Below are 18,746 nucleotides of genomic sequence, written 5' to 3' on the forward strand. Positions count from 1 at the left end.
CCTATGGGCCTGGAGACCCATAGGGATGAATGGGAAATACCAAATTTGTAAATACCGATTCAGTATTTACCGAATCTTACCGATTCAGTAAAATTTACCGAATCATTAGCTACATATCATTTACCGATTCTAAAATACCAAATCGGTAAATTTTGGTATTTTAGAATCGGTAAATTATATTTACCTACATCTGGCCCTATGTTCCTTAAATGGTAGAATATGCGTTTAAATCACCGTAGACTAGACTGTGACGCAATCACTTCTACTAAGCTAATAATAAAGTGAGATGTTCTGAGGATGCGTCTTTCATCTTTTCTGTCTGCAAAATTGCCTACCTCCCCTTCTACCACTCATCTGTTCAACTCCCTTAACTCTATTTTTTTCTTCCATTGTCGTTGCTCATTAATTTGATACTGTGGTAGCTTATACCCTTCTCTTCCTCTTAATAGGCTTCATCCCACCCCCTTTTTCCCCTTCCTTCACTCTTTTCCATTATAGAAATGAGGAAATACTAAGTTATAACTATTAATTGTTTGTTGATTTAGTATATAGCGGTTAAGAACCATTGATTCTGGTTGCGTTATAATGACAATTTTATTTACAGTATGCTGTACTCCTGCTAATGTAAATTTCGTACTTCTTTAATAAAGAATAAAGACCTAAAAAGAGAATCCAAAAAGCAATCACTGCAAATGAAGACTAGTACAGATTAAATATGATCAAGGCATTTGGAAGTAATTGACAACATGATTAATACAAACGTGACATTTTCAGGTGATTTCTCTATTTTTTTATATGATAAAAACGTTGTATTTTATATGCAAAGAAATAAAGCATTTAATTCTAGCAGTCCACATTTTGCTACCTTGATTTTTCTTTTGTCGTGTGATAATGACATTTGACTTCTGCATATATAGAACTACAGTATATAACTCTAGCAATCCGCATTGTTTTAAAGTGCACTGGCGCCTTTGTCCACAACAGAACTTCCTACCTAATTTTCAAGCTCACATAACGATGTGGATTGAGTTAAATTGCAAATGAAGGGAATAGAATATTTTGCAATAGATGGGCAATGGTGTTTCCTGTTTTCCACTGATCAGCGGTACCATAGCAGCACCGCAGCCTCTGTGATCACTTTGCTTGCACTCCAGAATGTACCAGCTCCATAACCATTCCAATCAAAGCTGGCAAAGTCTCCGCACTGCTTGGGAGCAGCTTCAGGGAAGTGTCCTCCACCACCGATGCAATGCTGGAAGAAAGCAAAGGTAGATAAAACATCAAAAGTTATCCCCATAGAATGAAAAAAACCGAAAACAATTGCTACTTACAGATGATTACTTGGTATTTTGTAAAATAAGTATTATGTACAAGGTGTGTACAACTATGTTCCCAAAGTGACTGAATATGAGAAAACAATTATCTTTGAGCAGTGTGTGTTTAACCTATGTTGTTTTATGTGCCCCTGCGCCTAAATACATCAACTCCTACCTGAACTAAGGTATCTTTTGTAGACCCAATCGTATGTCATGTTCCTTTTTTCTTCCTTTTAACCAAATGGACATTCTGCTGCATGTCAGAAGCTATTGTGGGGCCATGGGAAACTAATTAGATCAAGTGAAGCTTCAAAGTTTAAATCAAAATGTTCCGCAGTTAAAAATTTAAAAACAGCAGAGTCAGCGCGTAGTGTCATCCAGTGATATTAGTCATGTTAGCGGTCTCTTCATTAAGAAATAGGGAAGGCTTGCTTTGAAATCTTTTAATGAATGTTCTAGTGTCCTCCTTGCACTGCCTTCTGGCAAGTCTGCAATGGGTGGCCAATGGGGTCTTTTATTTTTGTGCTTTTCATATTTCATATTCATCATTTTGAAGTCTGGATATAGATAGGCAACCTAATAAAGAGTATGTAGCTATACAGTAAACAACACAGATAAAAAAAAGATACAAAGAGGGAGGCACCTATTTAACGCCGTATGAACAATTTTAGCACAGCTTGAATGCAAAAAAATGAAGCAGTACCATATTTTTTGAGTTCTGCTCGCTAACGTCACCAGATGCGCTCAAGCTAGTAATGCAATAATTTCTCATCAGACTAAACATTGCACTATAACAAATAGGTGAGGGAGAGGTGTCTAGTGTGTGAATTGTAGTTAAGGAACAACCTCAAGTAGAGATTTTCACTCCTACAACTGCCCAATTGAAAAAGGCATTAGCAGTTGTGGCCGGTGCAGGTAAGTGCAGTGGGGCAGTGGAGCCCCACTGAGTCGACAGACGAAGGAATGGGTTTTATTTATTTATTTAATTTTACCTATTCCGTCATGTGTCAGCTTACACCCTACCACCCCAGCCCGCCCCCGCACACACCTGTACAGGCCACCACTGTTCATTTATTTACCACTGACTAAACAAAGAACACAACCCCATGCACTTGCATAGGAGGCTTCAGAACTCCTCTATGTGTTAAACTCTACCCAGCGGGAACAGGAGTTAGCAGCAATTGCCATAAAATGTTCTCAGAAGTGAGCCCGGAAATTGGTGCCAGGCTCAGCCTTCCACCTCAGTACTGTAATGTTTGTCAATATCAAAAAGTGGCACATCTACACTTGTTTGTAGGTGAACTTTTACAGGTTTAGGATTACTACTTGTTGTATGAATTGGTCCATATTTCTGATATTTCTTTTGCCCATTGTTGGCCTTTTATTAGTTTGGAGTTCTGTACAAGAATTCCACGCGCAGTCAGTTGCTATCCTGTTGTACACCTAGGGCTGAATCATAATGGACTCTGGGTAGAGCTGAGTAACTGTAATGTATGCAAAGCCAATTCATTTAGCTCCATCTTTCTCCAAATTAGAGCTCAATTTTGGTGTTTGCCTGTTTTTGAGCTGTGCGGTCTAAAACCACAGACTAACTTGGAGTCATATCGGGTTAACTGAATTGACTTTATGCCTTTTAGGCAGATAAAAAAGGGCCAGATTTATCAAAGTTTTACGAGGCCCTTGTGCTGTGCAATGAGGTTCAATGAGTGAGATTTACCTTGCGTGGCCCTACATGCCTTGATAAATCTAGAGAAAGACACACAATGAGTAACGCAAGGAAGTGGAAATCGCTGCATTGCATTACTATGCAGCAGGGAGACATTCCATGGCTGGAGCGTGGGTGTTTCCATGCATCCACCTATAGATTTTGGCGTATCTCCAGATTTACCATTAGTGGTAGACATAGGAATGTGTCAAAATGCTACGCCTCCCCAGGTGAGGCTTAACGAGAAGAAATATCTTTATTTCTCTTTGTTTTTCCTCTTTCTACATGTGCTACATTTTGCAGTACACATAGAAAGAGGAAAATGGCGTTCATGATTGTTTTTGTGCAGAAAAGTGTCCCTTCCTGCCTACAATGCAAACAATGGGTGACAAAGGGTGCCTGCCTTGGCGTTAGGCAGTCAACAGTGAGCCAGCACACAGAAAGGACATAAATGCACCTTATAATTGTAAACGCTGCATATTCCTGTGGTAAATTAAATTTACTTATTACCTCATTTCTGAATTGCTATGCTTAATAAATCATAATTTCTTGTCAATGCAAAGCGAGGAGTCCGTGGTGCTCAAATGAAGGAGGAGAAGACCAATAACTCGAGTTAAGGGGAGCGCTTCCAGCACCAAGCGGGCACAGGAGCAATCTCTTAAGTCCCTCTCTTGAAGTGGGGGTCTTTATTTTCAACAGCAGAATATTTATACAGTCTTGGTCACGAGGCAAAATAGAGGAACAAACAGGTCGTGGCAGATAGAGGAACAAAGATCAGCAAGAGGAGCAGAGTGTGAAGAAATGGGGGCGTGTCTTAGGCTTCGTGAGGGGACTTGCGATGTAAAATAGTCTGACAGTTGGAAGGGGGAGGCTTCCTCATTTGGGGGTTTGTGCTCATGCTTCATGTCAGAAACATGAACCATCTCTGCGGGGGAGCAGGAACTCATGTACTGGTTTCCCGGACTTGGCAGAAACCACATAGACAGATGGTGAAAATGTGGAAGGCCAGGTGCAGGGGTGTCGTGCTCGTGCTCGGGGTCTTGGGACACCAAAGGGTGAATTAAAAACAAAATGGTGCCGGCTTTTAATGTGGGCAATTATTAATCGCGCAAAGGGGATCGCGCAAAGGGGCATAATTAGATCGCGCAGAGGGCAGCGAAGGGGCATAATTATAGATTTTATTTCCACATTCCCTCCTTGCCCCAGAGTGTACCTACATTATATCAACCAAGGAGGTATCGATCGTTCTTTTATGTCTGACATGGGGCACTAGGAGGTCTCGGTGGTAAGTGGATGGGGCCACAAAGACAGGGGGTAACAGGAATGCTATATAGCAAGTTCCCCCCCAGTTCAAGGGCAGCTGCACATAGGCTGTTTGGCCACAGCTGAAATAAGTATGGCGAGATGCTAGAAATGAGGACTTTCCTCTGTCTTCAAAACTTATAGTGGTATGACAGTCACTGTGTCCTAATAGAACAGAGCCATTTTTCTGGATGCACAGGTGTCCTGTTACTGGTGAGACCGAGATGGAAGGGGGACCAGCATTCTTTTTAGGTTTGGTATTTAACATCTTGTAGGACATGGTCATGTTCCCTTGCTTGTATTCTTCACTTTCTAGGACTGGACCGGTCGCCTGAGGATCTCCCTCCTTATTAGGGTAACAGGCAGTATTGATTACCTTGTTTAAATCCCCCCAAGGCCACCCATTCTTGCATGAATTATTTCCGTCAGGGCAGGAGGTGGGGGTAGTATCGTCAGCTGTTATTAGGGCGAACCAGGCTTCACAAGTTCCATTATAAGAGAATGGGAAAGGAAAAAGAGGCATCCCTCCCTTTTTCTGATGAGGTGGGATGCGGCCACATATCCAACAATTGGTGCTATTACTGGCCTGCTGAGTGTGGTGTAGCATCTGTATGAAGGTATTGTTTCGCAAGGCTAGTCTATGGGCTTGTTCATGAGGGGGTAGGTCGTGATAGGTGTGTTCCTGAGTGCTGTTGGGTGAATGAGAGGTGTGTTGTGTTGGAGGAAAAACAGTGTGGAGAATCCAACCAAGACACGTCATAACTGCCATGAGGAAAAATAATACTGTCAAACATATAATAGGACCATTATGTCTTTTTCTAGAGTTCATTTTTTTTTCTCCCACATAGTCAAGGTGTTAAAATCCATTCCCATGCTCCAACCGCTTCACCACTGGACCGACGCCCAATGGACTTAATTAGCCAGAGTCCGAATGGCAGACCTTAACTTTGATTTGTAATCCTGTTGTGGGGTTAGTTCCAAAGGCAATAAAGATTGTTCAGTCACAATGTCAGTGGGATTGGCAGGGCCATCAGCAACAGTGTCTTTTTGTCCAAAATGTTTCCGGCAGTGGCTTGCGTGGAGCCAGCCCTTCCTGCCCTCGACCTTCACTGCTGTCCGTGTTGTTAGTAGTACGAGTCTTGGCTTCTTCCACCTGGGCTGGAGGGGACTGGTCCGGTCGAAGTTCCTCATGAGGACCCACTCCCCGGGTCGGATGGCGTGTTCTTCCGGGTTGGTTTTGTCAGGGAAGGTGGCAGCAACCTGAGAACGACAAGATTGGAGTGCAGACATCAAGGAAGCCAGGTAGTCAGTCAGCATAGTACTGTCAACATCAGTTATTCTTTTAGGCCTTGGCGTACCCCACACATTTGGTGGTCTGCCAAAGACCACTTCATATGGAGATAAGCCAGTTCTGGAATGGGCTACCATACGCATGTAGAAGAGGGCAACCGGTAAGGCTACCATCCAGTCCACGCCTTTGTCAGTGCATATCTTGGCCAATTTTGTCTTCAAAGTTTGGTTGTGCCTTTCTACTAGACCTGCTGCCTGAGGATGTCTTACACAGTGAAACTTCCAAGTGTACCCTAACAGAAGAGACACTTGCTTCATGAGTTCAGAGGAAAAAAGTTGGCCGTTATCTGAGTAGATGACATGGGGCAACCCATACCTCGGGAAAAACTCTCTAACTAATTGTTTAGCAGTTGTCGTTGCAGTGTAATCTGGGACGGGATAGGCTTCTGTCCATCTGGTCAGAGCACACACTACAACTAGCACATACTTGTGACCTCTACATCTCTCCATCTGGATATAGTCCATCTGGAGAACTTCAAATGGATGGTCAGGGGGTTGGAATCCTCCCTGTTCCACCTTTGTGCCTTTTCCTGGGTTGAACTGATTACAAATCATGCACGTTTTACTTTTTGTTTGGCTGCAGCTCTCAAATGTTTGTTGTGCAATATATTCTGTATGCTGTCTAACATTGCTTTTTCTCCCAGATGCCCTGGTCCATGTATGGTGTTTACCATAACCTGTACCATGGCATCCGGTAGAAACCAGACTGCTCTTTCAGGTGTCATCCAGCCTTGATCTGTAAGGACCCCTCCTTTTTCCTTCCATTCTAGCAGTTCCTGTGGTGTGGCGTGACTTTGGACATCCTGGATGTCAGAAAAGGGGTCTCGTATTGTATATTGGCGGTGTGGTATACTTAATTCTGTGTTTGCTGCTAACTTTGCTGCACTGTCTGCAGAATCATTCCCTTTTGATATTTCATCTGTTCCTTTTGTGTGCGCTTTACATTTTAGCACTGCGATTTTCTCTGGTAATTGACTGGCCTCTAAGAGGGCAGTGATGAGTGTAGCATGCTGTATTCTGGACCCATGTGATGTGAGAAAACCTCTCTCTTTCCATAATGTACCGAAGTTGTGTACAACTCCAAAGGCATATTGTGAATCAGTGTAGATGTTAACTGACTTTCCTTTTGCTAAGTGACATGCTCGTGTTAGGGCTATGAGTTCTGCTGCCTGTGCCAACAGTATCTCTATCTTGTGTGCTTCTAAAGTGTCTGTACCGTTTGTGACGGCATAGGCTGCTGCTAATTCTCCTGTGGGGAGTCTCATACATGAACCATCAACAAAGAGTATCATTTCTGCCTTAGCAAGGGGAGTATCTTGTAAATCTGGTCTTGGTTTGGTCACTAAATCAATTATGTCAATGCAATCGTGAATTTCTTCAGTAGGAGAGGTCAGTGGCAACAGTGTTGCTCGGTTTAAAATGTTGCAGCGTCTAATCTCAATGTGTGGCTGAAAAAGTGTCATCTCATATCCGGTGAGTCTGGCTATTGTCAGATGCTGTGTTTGTGTTCTGTTTAACAGAAGTTCTACAGCGTGTGGGACCTGAACTATCAGATGATGTCCCAATACAATAGAATCGCTTTGTCTAATAGCTTGTGCAGTAGCTGCTACTGATTTTAGACATGCAGGCAATGCTTGTGCTACTGGATCTAATGTGCTTGAAAAATAACCACATGGTTTATGTTTGTCTGCTTGAAGTTGGGTCAGAACTGATAGTGCTGTACCTGAGTTTTCTGTTACAAATAATGTAAAATCTTTGGTGTAATTAGGTGTTGCCAGCACTGGGGCTTGACACATAGCTTTTTTAAGAGACTGAAAGGCTTACGTGTGTTCATCTGTCCAGGGTAATTGTGGAGTAGCGCCAGCTTCGAGTGTTGTCAGCTGCACTAACGGTTTGGAAATGAGTGCAAATTGTGGGATCCACTGTCTACAATATGAGGTGAGACCAACAAAAGCTCGAACTTGTTTCTGTGTTGTTGGTTGTGGTATTTGTTGTATGAGTTGGATACGTTCCTGTGTAAGCTGCCTACCCTCCTTTGACAGCAAGTGCCCTAAGTATGCCACTTGCTGTAAACAAAATTGGAGCTTACCAGGGGAAACTTTATGGCCATTTGCAGCTAGGAATTCTAGTACTAGTAGTGATGCTTCAGCATATGCTGCGTCAGATCTGGCCGTAATGAGGATATCATCCACATATTGTAGTATGGCTGTATCCGTGGGCATTTGAACAGTATCTAGTTGTCTTTTTAATGCTTGGCTATATACGCTTGGACTCTCTGTGAAACCTTGAGGATCTCTTGTGAATTGGAAACTTCGTCCTTGTAAGGAGAAGCCAAAAAGGTATTGACTGTCTGGGTGAATAGGTATGCTAAAGAATGCGTTTTTCAAGTCAATGACTGAAAAATGCGTTGCTTCCGCATCTATGGCTGTGAGTAGGGTGGAGATGTCTAGAACCACAGGGTGTTGTGGAACGACACATTTATTGAGCTCTCTCAAATCCACCACTAGTCTGTAGACAGGTGGTGTTCCTGGTTCCACTTTTTTATGAACTGGTAAAACAGGGGAATTGCAAATGTTAGAAGTTGTTTCCTTAATCACACCTGACTGTATTAGGTCCTGAATAATTAACTTTTATGCTTGTTCAGCCTGAGGTGGAATTTTGTATTGCCTTATGCGTGGTAGTTGGGCTCCCTCTTTCAACCTTGTGAGGTGTTATTTCCATACATCCTACTGTGGTGGAATCAGTGGCCCACAGGGTGTGTGGCAAATCTTTCAAACGCTCATCTAATTCTCTGCTTGTGTAGTGGCCCTTGAAATCTCGTAGAAATAGTCTGACATCTGTAGGTGAGCAAACAATGACAGCTCCTAATTCTTTCAATGTTTTTATACCAAGCAAGTTTTCTGGACATGATTTTGTCAATATAAGATCTGTAGTTGTCATGAGGGGACCAACCTGCAAGGGCAGTGGCTTTGACGTGGCGTTTGTCAGAGGTTGTCCCGAGAAACCCAGAGAAATACTTTTTGAACCCGAGAGAGGAGCCTCTGGGACCTCTTGATGGCTTATTGTTGTTTTACTGGCCCCAGTGTCTAGTAGAAACTTCCTATCCTCCCCAAGAAGTCGGACCTCTATAAATGGACCTGTCTGATCTACTGGAATGGGGGTTAGGGGCAGTTTGTCATCTTCTCTCTCTGGGCAACATCATGAGAAATCTGGGTAATATTCAGTGTAGGCGCTGTCTATAATATTCATTTGGGCCATTTGTGTTGTCAGTGGAACTGAAGGTGTTGAACTGTCTAGGGAACCATTCTGTTTTGGCTGATATGGGCGTGGCTGGGTCTTACCAGTAGCCAAATTGTGCTTTAAGACAGGGCAATCTTTAACGAAGTGTCCCATCTTTTTGCAATAATTACAAGTGCTTTTTATATTTGTCTGGCTACTTGGTGTCTGTTGACGCTGGGGTGCAGTTTGGGCTACTAATGCTTTCATCTTTGTGTCTTTCATGCGTTTCTTATCATTTTCTTCTTCATCCCTAATGCGATTCTGGTGATATTATAGCATTTGTAACACCTGTGGAGGTGTATGTGCTTGCCAGGCACTTTCTACTTTTAGTACTCTGTCCTTAATGGCTGGCAAGGCGTTATCTACTAATTTGGAAAACAAACAGATGCGGGTAAGCTTCACTTGTCGGCGTAAGGCCGCTATTTACCGCAAAACACTTTTCAAGTCTAGTGTAATAATCTCCTATGTCTTCACCATGTTTCTGTTTGCAGGAGGAAATGGCATCCCAGTCCTCCTTTTTCACTGTTAGTAACTGTGGTAGCACCTTTAAAATAGTGCCAGGAAGTGCTTTTAGTCTGTCTCCTATACCTTGACCTGCTACTCTAGTATTTTCGTCATTCTGAAGTTCAGTCCATCTAATGTGTTCACCTGCTATTTCCCAATATTTTTCTCTTAGTTTGTCATATATACCTGATGGCAACAATAATTTCAGAATTGCTGTGATATCAGAAAGAGTATATGTTTCCATCATTAATACATCTCCTAATTCCTTAAAGAATCCAGCAGGATCCTTTGAGTGGGAGGGAACCATCTCTTTCATCCTTAGTAACTCAAGTTTTGTCAAGGGTACATAAATGAAGACGCGTTGTAGCGCTCCATTTGTGTCAGCTCTGGGGTGGACCTCTCTCATGGGGAACTGGCGTGTTTGAGGAAGTCTATTCGTTGATCCACACGTATTATGGGGAGATCTATATCCAGTCACTTTCTGGTATTTCTGTCTAAAATCTATAAATGTGTTGAGAAAAACTGAACTATTGTGGAGGAACATGTTATCAGCGCAGTCAGACAGAAAATCTTCGAGTCTTGGATCATGTTTAAAATGAGAGTCATTGAGTGTGATGAGATGTTGTACCATGTAGAGACTTGCTAATCTTTGATGTGAGCGTGGTAATGCTAGAAAAAGCTGGGCTATGAGGTAATTGTCATATATCTTATGTTGGGAGACCCACAGGGTCGCAGTTCTGGCTATTTCCTCCTCCTCCGGTGTAAGCGGAGGTTCCTGGTCTAACCAGTATTCTAATGCATTGGATGTATTTTCAAATAACTCATCTGGAGATGACCGTTCAGAGTGACCTTGGAAGAATGTAGGCGGGGGTGTTCGTGAATTAGGGGCGGAAGAACGAACGGGTAGGACTTTTTCAGTAGGTTCAGTAATTTCCTCCTCAAGTTTCGTATTCTCTTCATTTGTTTGCAAGTTTTGCAGAATACGGGTCACATTACGGGTGAACCTGTCTAGTGCATCATTTATAAGTTCTAGACTAGTGTGGTCGGATGCGGAATCTAATAAGTCAAAAAGTGAAACTGGTACATTTCTTTCCTCTGCATGTATGTGGTTTATGAAACAGCAAAGGAGGAACCTATACATGTGCATTTTTACAGGGTGTGATCTTCTTGTAGTCATAGCGTTAATGGCTCGTGAGTTCTCTCCAGTACGAAGAAACTCAGAGGCCGCTTGAAGAAACGTGTCAATTGCTGGTAGATGTCTTATTTCTTCCCAGGAGTCATGAAGTATTTTACTTATTCGGCCCGCCTCCCCTGTGTTGCTCGGAGTCGGGTCATAGGGGCAGTCAGGAATTGTTTTACCTGGGTCTGGACCTACGGCACCCCCTTCTGGAGTGAGAGGTGGTGCGTTATGTTGTGAAAGGAGTGGCGGAGGCAGAGGGTGTTGAATGACTGGAACTTCATAGGGTGGTGGAGTATCTAAGATAAAATTAGTAAAAGTATCCTCTGGTAGTGGGGCTGTAGGCTGTGCTGATGCAATGTTAAGGTTTTCAGGTGCAGATGGCAATGCAGGATAAAAACCAGTAGAAATGGCTGATTGTTCCCTTTTATTCCTTTCCCTAACTACTTATTTCCCTATTTCTTGTAACTGTTCTTTCTTGGCCTGCTCTGACATTCTCTTACCCTTTTCAACTTTGTGCAATTCCTTCTGTTGCCTCCTATGGACTTCTTTTCTCCATAATTCTACTGAGTCACTCTGTGACTGGCGGACTCTCTTTTTCTTCCATAACTGTTCCTCTAATTTCATAATACACTCCGTATCAAAACTACCATTTTCAGGCCATCTATATCTGAGTTCTAGGTCTTTAGTATATTCTACCCATAGATCACAATAAATAAGTGCACCGACACCGTGTTTTGCATACATGAAGAGTCCTGGAGTATCCCGAGGAGGAAGGGGAATTTCCTTCTCAAGAATACTCCTTTTGGTTGCCATCTTACGTATTTTCGAGAAAATAGGCATGATGGCAAGACTTTCAAAGATTTTAGAAGTGAGAAAAACACAAACAGAACAAATATCTTTACCGTACCCACGAAAGAGGTGAGTCCGTCTTTTATACTAGTTTAGTAGTCCTCACAAAATAAGTGAGAAACCCACAAAAAACATGTATCTTTACCGTGCCCACAAGGTAGTGAGTCCGTCTTTTATACTAGTTTTAGTAGTCCTCACCAAAGATAGGTGAGAAACCAACAAAACGCGTATCTTTACCGCCCCCACAAAAGCTGTGGGTTCGTTTTTATACTTTTCAGCAGTACTCACCGAAAAATAACTGGAAGGCCTCTTGAAGATTTTGGGAAAACACGGCGCGCAGTTTCAAGGTGGGATTTGTAGAACCTCGGACTCGTCTGCTTCGCAGGTTGGGCTTTGGTTCAGGACGTTCCGCTATTTCCTCACTGCCTCGTGTGGATGCTGGGCCGTAGTCGGTCCCCCTCTTCGCCTCGAGGGAGTTAGCGGGAATTCCCTGCGTTGTGCACTTTTGAAGTCCGTCAACGGTCAGGAGGGGACAGTAACGGGTCCAATATCGCCGGCGCGTGGGGGAAAGGGAATGTCCCTGTTCCGGGCGCCAAATAATGTGGTAAATTAACTGTACTTATTACCTCATTTCTGAATTTCTATGGTTAATAAATCATAATTTCTTGTCAATGCAAAGCGAGGAGTCCGTGGTGCTCAAATGAAGGAGGAGAAGACCAATAACTTGAGTTAAGGGGAGCGCTTCCAGCACCAAGCGGGCACAGGAGCAATCTCTCAAGTCCCTCTCTTGAAGTGGGGGTCTTTATTTTCAACAGCAGAATATTTATACAGTCTTGGTCACGAGGCAAAATAGAGGAACAAACAGGTCGTGGCAGATAGAGGAACAAAGATCAGCAAGAGGAGCAGAGTGTGAAGAAATGGGGGCGTGTCTTAGGCTTCGTGAGGGGACTTGCGATGTGAAATAGTCTGACAGTTGGAAGGGGGAGGCTTCCTCATTTGGGGGTTTGTGCTCGTGCTTCATGTCAGAAACATTTACCATCTCTGCGGGGGAGCAGGAACTCATGTATTGGTTTCCCGGACTTGGCAGAAACCACAGAGACAGATGGTGAAAATGAGGAAGGCCAGGTGCAGGGGTGTCGTGCTCGTGCTCTGGGTCTTGGGACACCAAAGGGTGAATTAAAAACAAAATGGTGCCGGCTTTTAATGTGGGCAATTATTATTCGCACAAAGGGGATCGCGCAAAGGGGCATAATTAGATCACGCAGAGGGCAGCGAAGGGGCATAATTATAGATTTTATTTCCACATTCCTACCCTTGTCCTTTGAACAGGCGCAGCAAAGAATGATAAACCTGTCCCAGGATCTCTGTGCTGAGTCAGCCGAGCTCATCGTGATTTGGCTCCAGGTTTTGTGTATGGTGAAATTGAGGACTGCTTGTGCTTTCCTGCCCTGTTGCATATGGTCTGGTACTTACCTAGGTCCCCTACTCCACGGCTGGATTCTACAGATTCTGGGGTATGGATGGCACCTCCCTCTCGGGAACTACATCATTTGAAACCACACCAAAATATTAGATTTTTTGATTGGGGGGTGTAACCCCCCCCCCAGCCGATTTATCAAAAATTAAAAAACATTTTTAAAAAACATATACAAAATTTTACGCAGAAAGTACAGATACATTGATAGACAAATGTTGTTAGAGGGCTAACTTTAACACAGTCTAATGCACAAGACACTCCTACCATAAATCTAACAATGCATATATTTACTTTCTGCGTGTCCCATCCAGAGCCTACGGCAAGGTCAATGACTGGCAGCTCCCCTGATCCCAGTGTACTACCAATACTACTCCCGGAGAAAGGTTGCGTAGGGGGTGCAGCTTACCAGACGGATACTTTCCCCCGGTCCCCCCTACGCCCTGTGCCTTAAACTCCATTACGGGGGCTGCAGACTTTTGCATACTGGCGCCTTGATGCGCATGCGCATGCGGTGGTGGCCCCAGGCGCACTGGGAAGGATGACTCCCCAGCCCCCATACCCCAACAGCCTACTTACCAGCTGTCACTACCCCTGGAGTTACATGATGCTGACCGCTAAGGACCAAAGACTATGCTTACCAATCATGACCTTACCTCCTGACCAGAGACACACAACTAAATACGACAATATTTAACTGAAACGGAAACTAAAAAATCTCACACTTTTATTTATACGTTAATTCCAAACAATTACATTCAATAACTTCGCTACCTGAAAATAAAATGGTTAAGGGAAACAAAAGAAAATTACCCATACATCACAAAACAAGTCCTTCCAACAACTCTGCCTTAGGCGATGATGGGTGGGAAAGAAAATTATTATGGGCCTCAGCTGGCCTGGAGGAAAGTACTGTGGTGAGCAAGAACAAGAGACTGTTCTGCTTCCCACTTCTCCCTTAGAAAGAGGGTGCCCGGGCTGACCAGTCCAAACCGGCCGACCTGGGCGCAGGCTGGACATTTGAACCGGAAGCACAGAAGTGCCTCTGGTTCAAAAGTCCTGCCTCTTGCCGATTGGTCACAAATGTGGGAGGGAGTGCCATGTCATTGCTGACACGGCCTCCCCCATCCCTCTCCTAAATCCGGGGACTAGTGTGACTGCCATAATGGCGTCGCGGGCTATCCTAGCCCTCGCCTTCCCCATTCTCATTTCATTGACTATCAGGCGTTTGGTGTTGCATGGTGCAAAGATGTTTGGTTACATGCTTGCTTCAAGTCTTTTGATTGTTGACTATTGTGCCATTTTGCATTGCACAGTTGTTCACAATAATCTCTTGTAAATTTGGGGCCATGGTTCCGCGCATGGTCTTTTTTGGTACCAATAATTATCATTAGGGCCCGACTGGCCGTAGCGGGCACATGGCTTCCCCCGGTGGGCCGCCAGGGTGGGGACTAGTTTTGGATCCCTGGGAGGCCATTTTTGTTATCGTGGTCTGGTTTTGAAGCATAGCTGCAATGTCGGTCCTCTGTAACAAAAGCAGCTGCAGTGTTTTCAACGCGCACCTCCACCCCCCTCCCGCGGGTGGTCCGACTCAATTGCCAGGGCCGGTTTGCATTTTCGGCCTGGCCCGATTATCATGAAGTGTATAGGCCTAAATACTTTAATTTAGGAGAACCAAGACTATACCTCACTACTTGCATTATATTTTTGTTTAAGGGTGCATCACTGGAACACGATATTCTGCTGAAACAAAGCAATCTGGCAACAGTGCCAAAGATACTTAACTTTGCAACCCCTGTTCACTGAAGCCTCAAAGTTTATGAATTTATTACGTACACTAAATGTGCAGGAGTAAATTGTAGGCATACTGATATTGTCCTGTAAGTCGCTAAGGAGCTTGACCACACGGTGCATGAAAACATACCACAAGGTCATGGACAGGCATTAGCAAGGACAAGACAGGTTTATCTTTTTTTCTAGCGCATGCGCATACCGTCACACAACATGCACTAACACATAGAAAACACCTATGCATGCGGACCAGCAGACATGTAGACACCTGCAGATAATAACAAACAGACATACAGGCGCTGAATACAGCCACCAGTGCACACAGGCTAACAAGCATAGAAAATATGCACCTAAGAGCACAGATAACCAGAAATAAATAAACCCATGCACATGACCAAGGGACCATTCAACAGGTCATCTCGAATGCAAGCATCCACGTGCATAACAACAGACTTATTAGCACTCAAATACACACCAACAACAGACATACAGATTCACGCATGCTGTTAGTCACACATGTATTCAAATATAAAATGTTTTTTGGCATCACCAGTACCAAACGCACAGATGAACAGTCAGCAAAAGGTGCAAATATAATGGCAGAGGGCTAATATATTTTTTTCTTGCCGCAGTAGCACGTCATACTTCACTTTGGGTTTTTACATGCACTGTAAATGCAACGTGCTTCTGTCATCTAATTTAAAGGTGCTCAAATTACTGCCCTTAAAATCATGGAAGGCTGAGTTGGCCATGTCATGATTTAAATTAATGACCTCCAGGCTACAACAGCTGTCCGCTCCAGGGTTAACAAATTCAGCCATCTTCATGGTATGCATGAAAGGATGCCGTATTAGATGGACAGATAACACCCCATAGCAAACTATAAAAGTTCAAACACAGACCGACAAGCTAACAGACTCCCATGAGCATAAACCTGCAAGCATGCAGGTGCACCTAGTCCAACAGTCAGATAGACAGCAACATACACTGAGCAACAGTACTATCACCTCTGCATAGCCACCAAAAGACACGCAGATGTCCATGCAAAGGACAAACAAGCATGTGAAGGTGCTCGTAGAGTAATAAACGTGATGTTATCCATTCATGCGCACACACAAGCAGGCATCAATACCACAGAACAATAGACATCCAGTACCCATGCCCTTGCAGGCACCTATGCACAGACAAACAGCACACCTAAACTACAATCACCCATATTAAGAGATGGACATAAAATCACCCACAGCCCACGTACAGGCCTACTTAGAGTAAAAGAAAACACACATACTGGTACAAATTATTGGTGGATGGGAAGAACGGATAGAGGGATGGACGAGGGACTGATGCAATGCTGGATGGGTGTTTGGATGCTACCGGCCTTATTTACCAGGCCCCTAGTGGCACATTTGTGTCACAGGAGTATCACTTTTTTGGCGATCTGGTAGCTGAATGTGCCACAGCAAGTTTACAAGGCCATGCAAAGCCACTATACGTGCACCTTCCACACTGAACACTGCGTCGAAGGGGATTTATATGGATGTTGCTGTGGGTGTTTCCACACAACACCCATGGAATCTGAAGCATTCCCAGATTTACGATGAACCATATACCAGGGAATGTGTCAGATTCTAACAACACCCCAGGGGCAACAAGAAGTACTATCTTTATCTCTCCTCGTTTTTCCTCTTTCTATGTGTGCTTCATTCAGAGGCACACATAGAAAGAGGAAAACACCTCTTGTGATTGTTTTTGTGCAGGAAGGTATCCCTTCCGGCACAAAAATGATCACCCGCTACAATGCAGACACCCTAACTCCATTGCGCAAGGGTGCGTGCGTTGGCTCATGGCAACCATTTGTGCACGAATGCTGCGGAAAAGGACAGGAATGCGCGATATCTCATAAACACGGCACATTCCTGCCCTTTTTGTTTGATGCAGGGCATTGCAGCAAAATTCCTTGCAGAACCCCCCTGCCTCATAAATGAGACCCTAAATGTTTAGATGGCTTAGCTCATGCTGTTGCTCATATGATTAAGCAAACCTATGGCTCAGCTCACTTCACACTTCTTCATCACACAATCACAGCTTCCAACAGGAAAAAGGCAAACAAAAAGCCTTGGATGCAACCAGTGGGGGCCGGCACATGTAAACATTGTGGGCGGGGCAGGACACAGCAGGTGCGGAACCGACAGACACCGAAATAGGTATCATTTATTTATTTAATTATACCTATTCCGTCACCTGTCGACCGAAACCCCCCCCCCCACCAAGCCACGCCTCACCTCACCCCACCACATTTACCTGTGCCGGCGGCCGCTATGCTCTACCATCAGCTAAATTCTTTGGGTCGACCCGAACACCAGTAGGTCTTCACCCCTCTCTAATGAAGCAATTTGCCCTATCCGAAACGCTCACCATGTTAATATTATTATTGTTGCCTCAGTGCAAAGGTTTTTAATCCCGGACACTCGCCTAATTATTATTGATTAGCTCGTACCTCCCCTGTGCACCTGGCTAAGCAAAGTGTGCATGCAAACATTCTGCTACCATGCAGACAGAAAAATAATTAGAGGAAACATTGTCGGGTAGAGAAAGGCACTGAATGTCACCTCAAATATGGTCCTTGGCCTGACTCAGAGAAATATTTTTTAAAAGAAACTTCACAGTTCATGCTCCTACAAATCTTGTTCTGCTTCAAGTTGGAATAGTGCAGTGCACATTGCATGCCCATGCTTTCCTTGGTCTCTTGGATATAGCCGTGCACCTTCACTGCAATGTAGCACTACAATTTACCTCCGGCATTTATAGCACAAACCAATGTCACACTTAGAGTGTCTGATTGTTCCATGGATGCCCAGTATTAAATATACTGTCCTGGAATTTCCATTTACAATTCTGGGGAACCAGGCTCGCTAATCCAATCAGTTGCAATGAAGCATTGCACTAATTTGATGTATGAAAGGCCAGGACTTTCTTACCTGACCATATCTGGCAACTCTAGTTAAGGGGCTGTCTGTATGCATCGGTTTCACTCAGAAATTCTTTCCACAAAAGACACGTTTTTTTTTATTCTGTTGAGAGTTCCAACTGTTTGTTTTCTTCTTTTCAGAGGAATTTGATGTGTATTCCGTGTTGACATTTTTCAACAACATACACGAAAATAGAAGACCTGCTGTAATATAATTTTTTTGAATCTGCCCGGCTCCCATTTTCATTACACCTGTTTACATTTCCCTGCGGACATGAATGACCCCATACAATAAATGAGATATTGAGGACTATAAAAGCTAATATCTGTACTATATTGTCTATTGCTGCTAGTTATGTGATTTGTATATGTTTTAAGCTTGACCCTTTAATTTATTGACCCTCCCTAATGAGGTGCTACTGGATCCCAAGCATACAAGCCAATGGCTCCAGCCATAGTGTGAAATCTATGACTAGTGATGATTTCTCAAGCCGTTATACGAGTAAAGATCATCAATGATTTTAATAAGGTTTGAAGGATTTTATCGATTTTATTGTTTTAATGGCTTCATATGAATTGTATTTGTGTGTACTTTTATGGCAGTGTCTGCCGAATAAAGAATATGATAAGATAAGATAAAAGCTAATAAAGCACTTTGACATGGATACCTTATTTCAGTATGACATCCACATATGGCTGTCGTAAATAGAAGATATACGATCCAGGTGAAGCCAGTTAATCCTTTAATAAGATGCAGAGAAGATACAAGAGTGGACTCTCCACCACAGCAGCAACCAGTAACTGCCGTGGAACAGAATCCGAGATCAGAGGAAAACATAGAACATGAGAGCAAAGCACATTCTGCAAAGCACATTCTGCAAGTAAAACATTCCAGAAATACTAGAGCGAATACTTTATGTACAACACATCTTCTTCCTTTCTATTGTTAAAAACAAAAGATAATGAAATTAAAAGAAAAACAAACAGAAATCTTAACAGATGAGCAATGACCATCACATGAGCATAAA

At 43.5% G+C, this 18,746-nt stretch overlaps 1 protein-coding gene across 1 annotated transcript in view; it reads right to left on the minus strand.

Annotated features, from left to right (window-relative positions):
• Positions 1 to 1,099: 1,099 nt before the first annotated feature.
• Positions 1,100 to 18,746, minus strand: part of LOC144797754 (intelectin-1-like) — a 96,686-nt gene continuing 79,039 nt past the window's right edge. Inside the window, exon 7 of the mRNA XM_078668513.1 lies at positions 1,100 to 1,252. Coding sequence (XP_078524639.1) covers positions 1,100 to 1,252 — 153 coding nt within the window. The remainder of the gene's footprint in view (positions 1,253 to 18,746) is intronic.

The sequence above is a fragment of the Lissotriton helveticus genome, chromosome 12 (assembly GCF_964261635.1).
Source record: "Lissotriton helveticus chromosome 12, aLisHel1.1, whole genome shotgun sequence".
Taxonomy (NCBI): domain Eukaryota; kingdom Metazoa; phylum Chordata; class Amphibia; order Caudata; family Salamandridae; genus Lissotriton; species Lissotriton helveticus.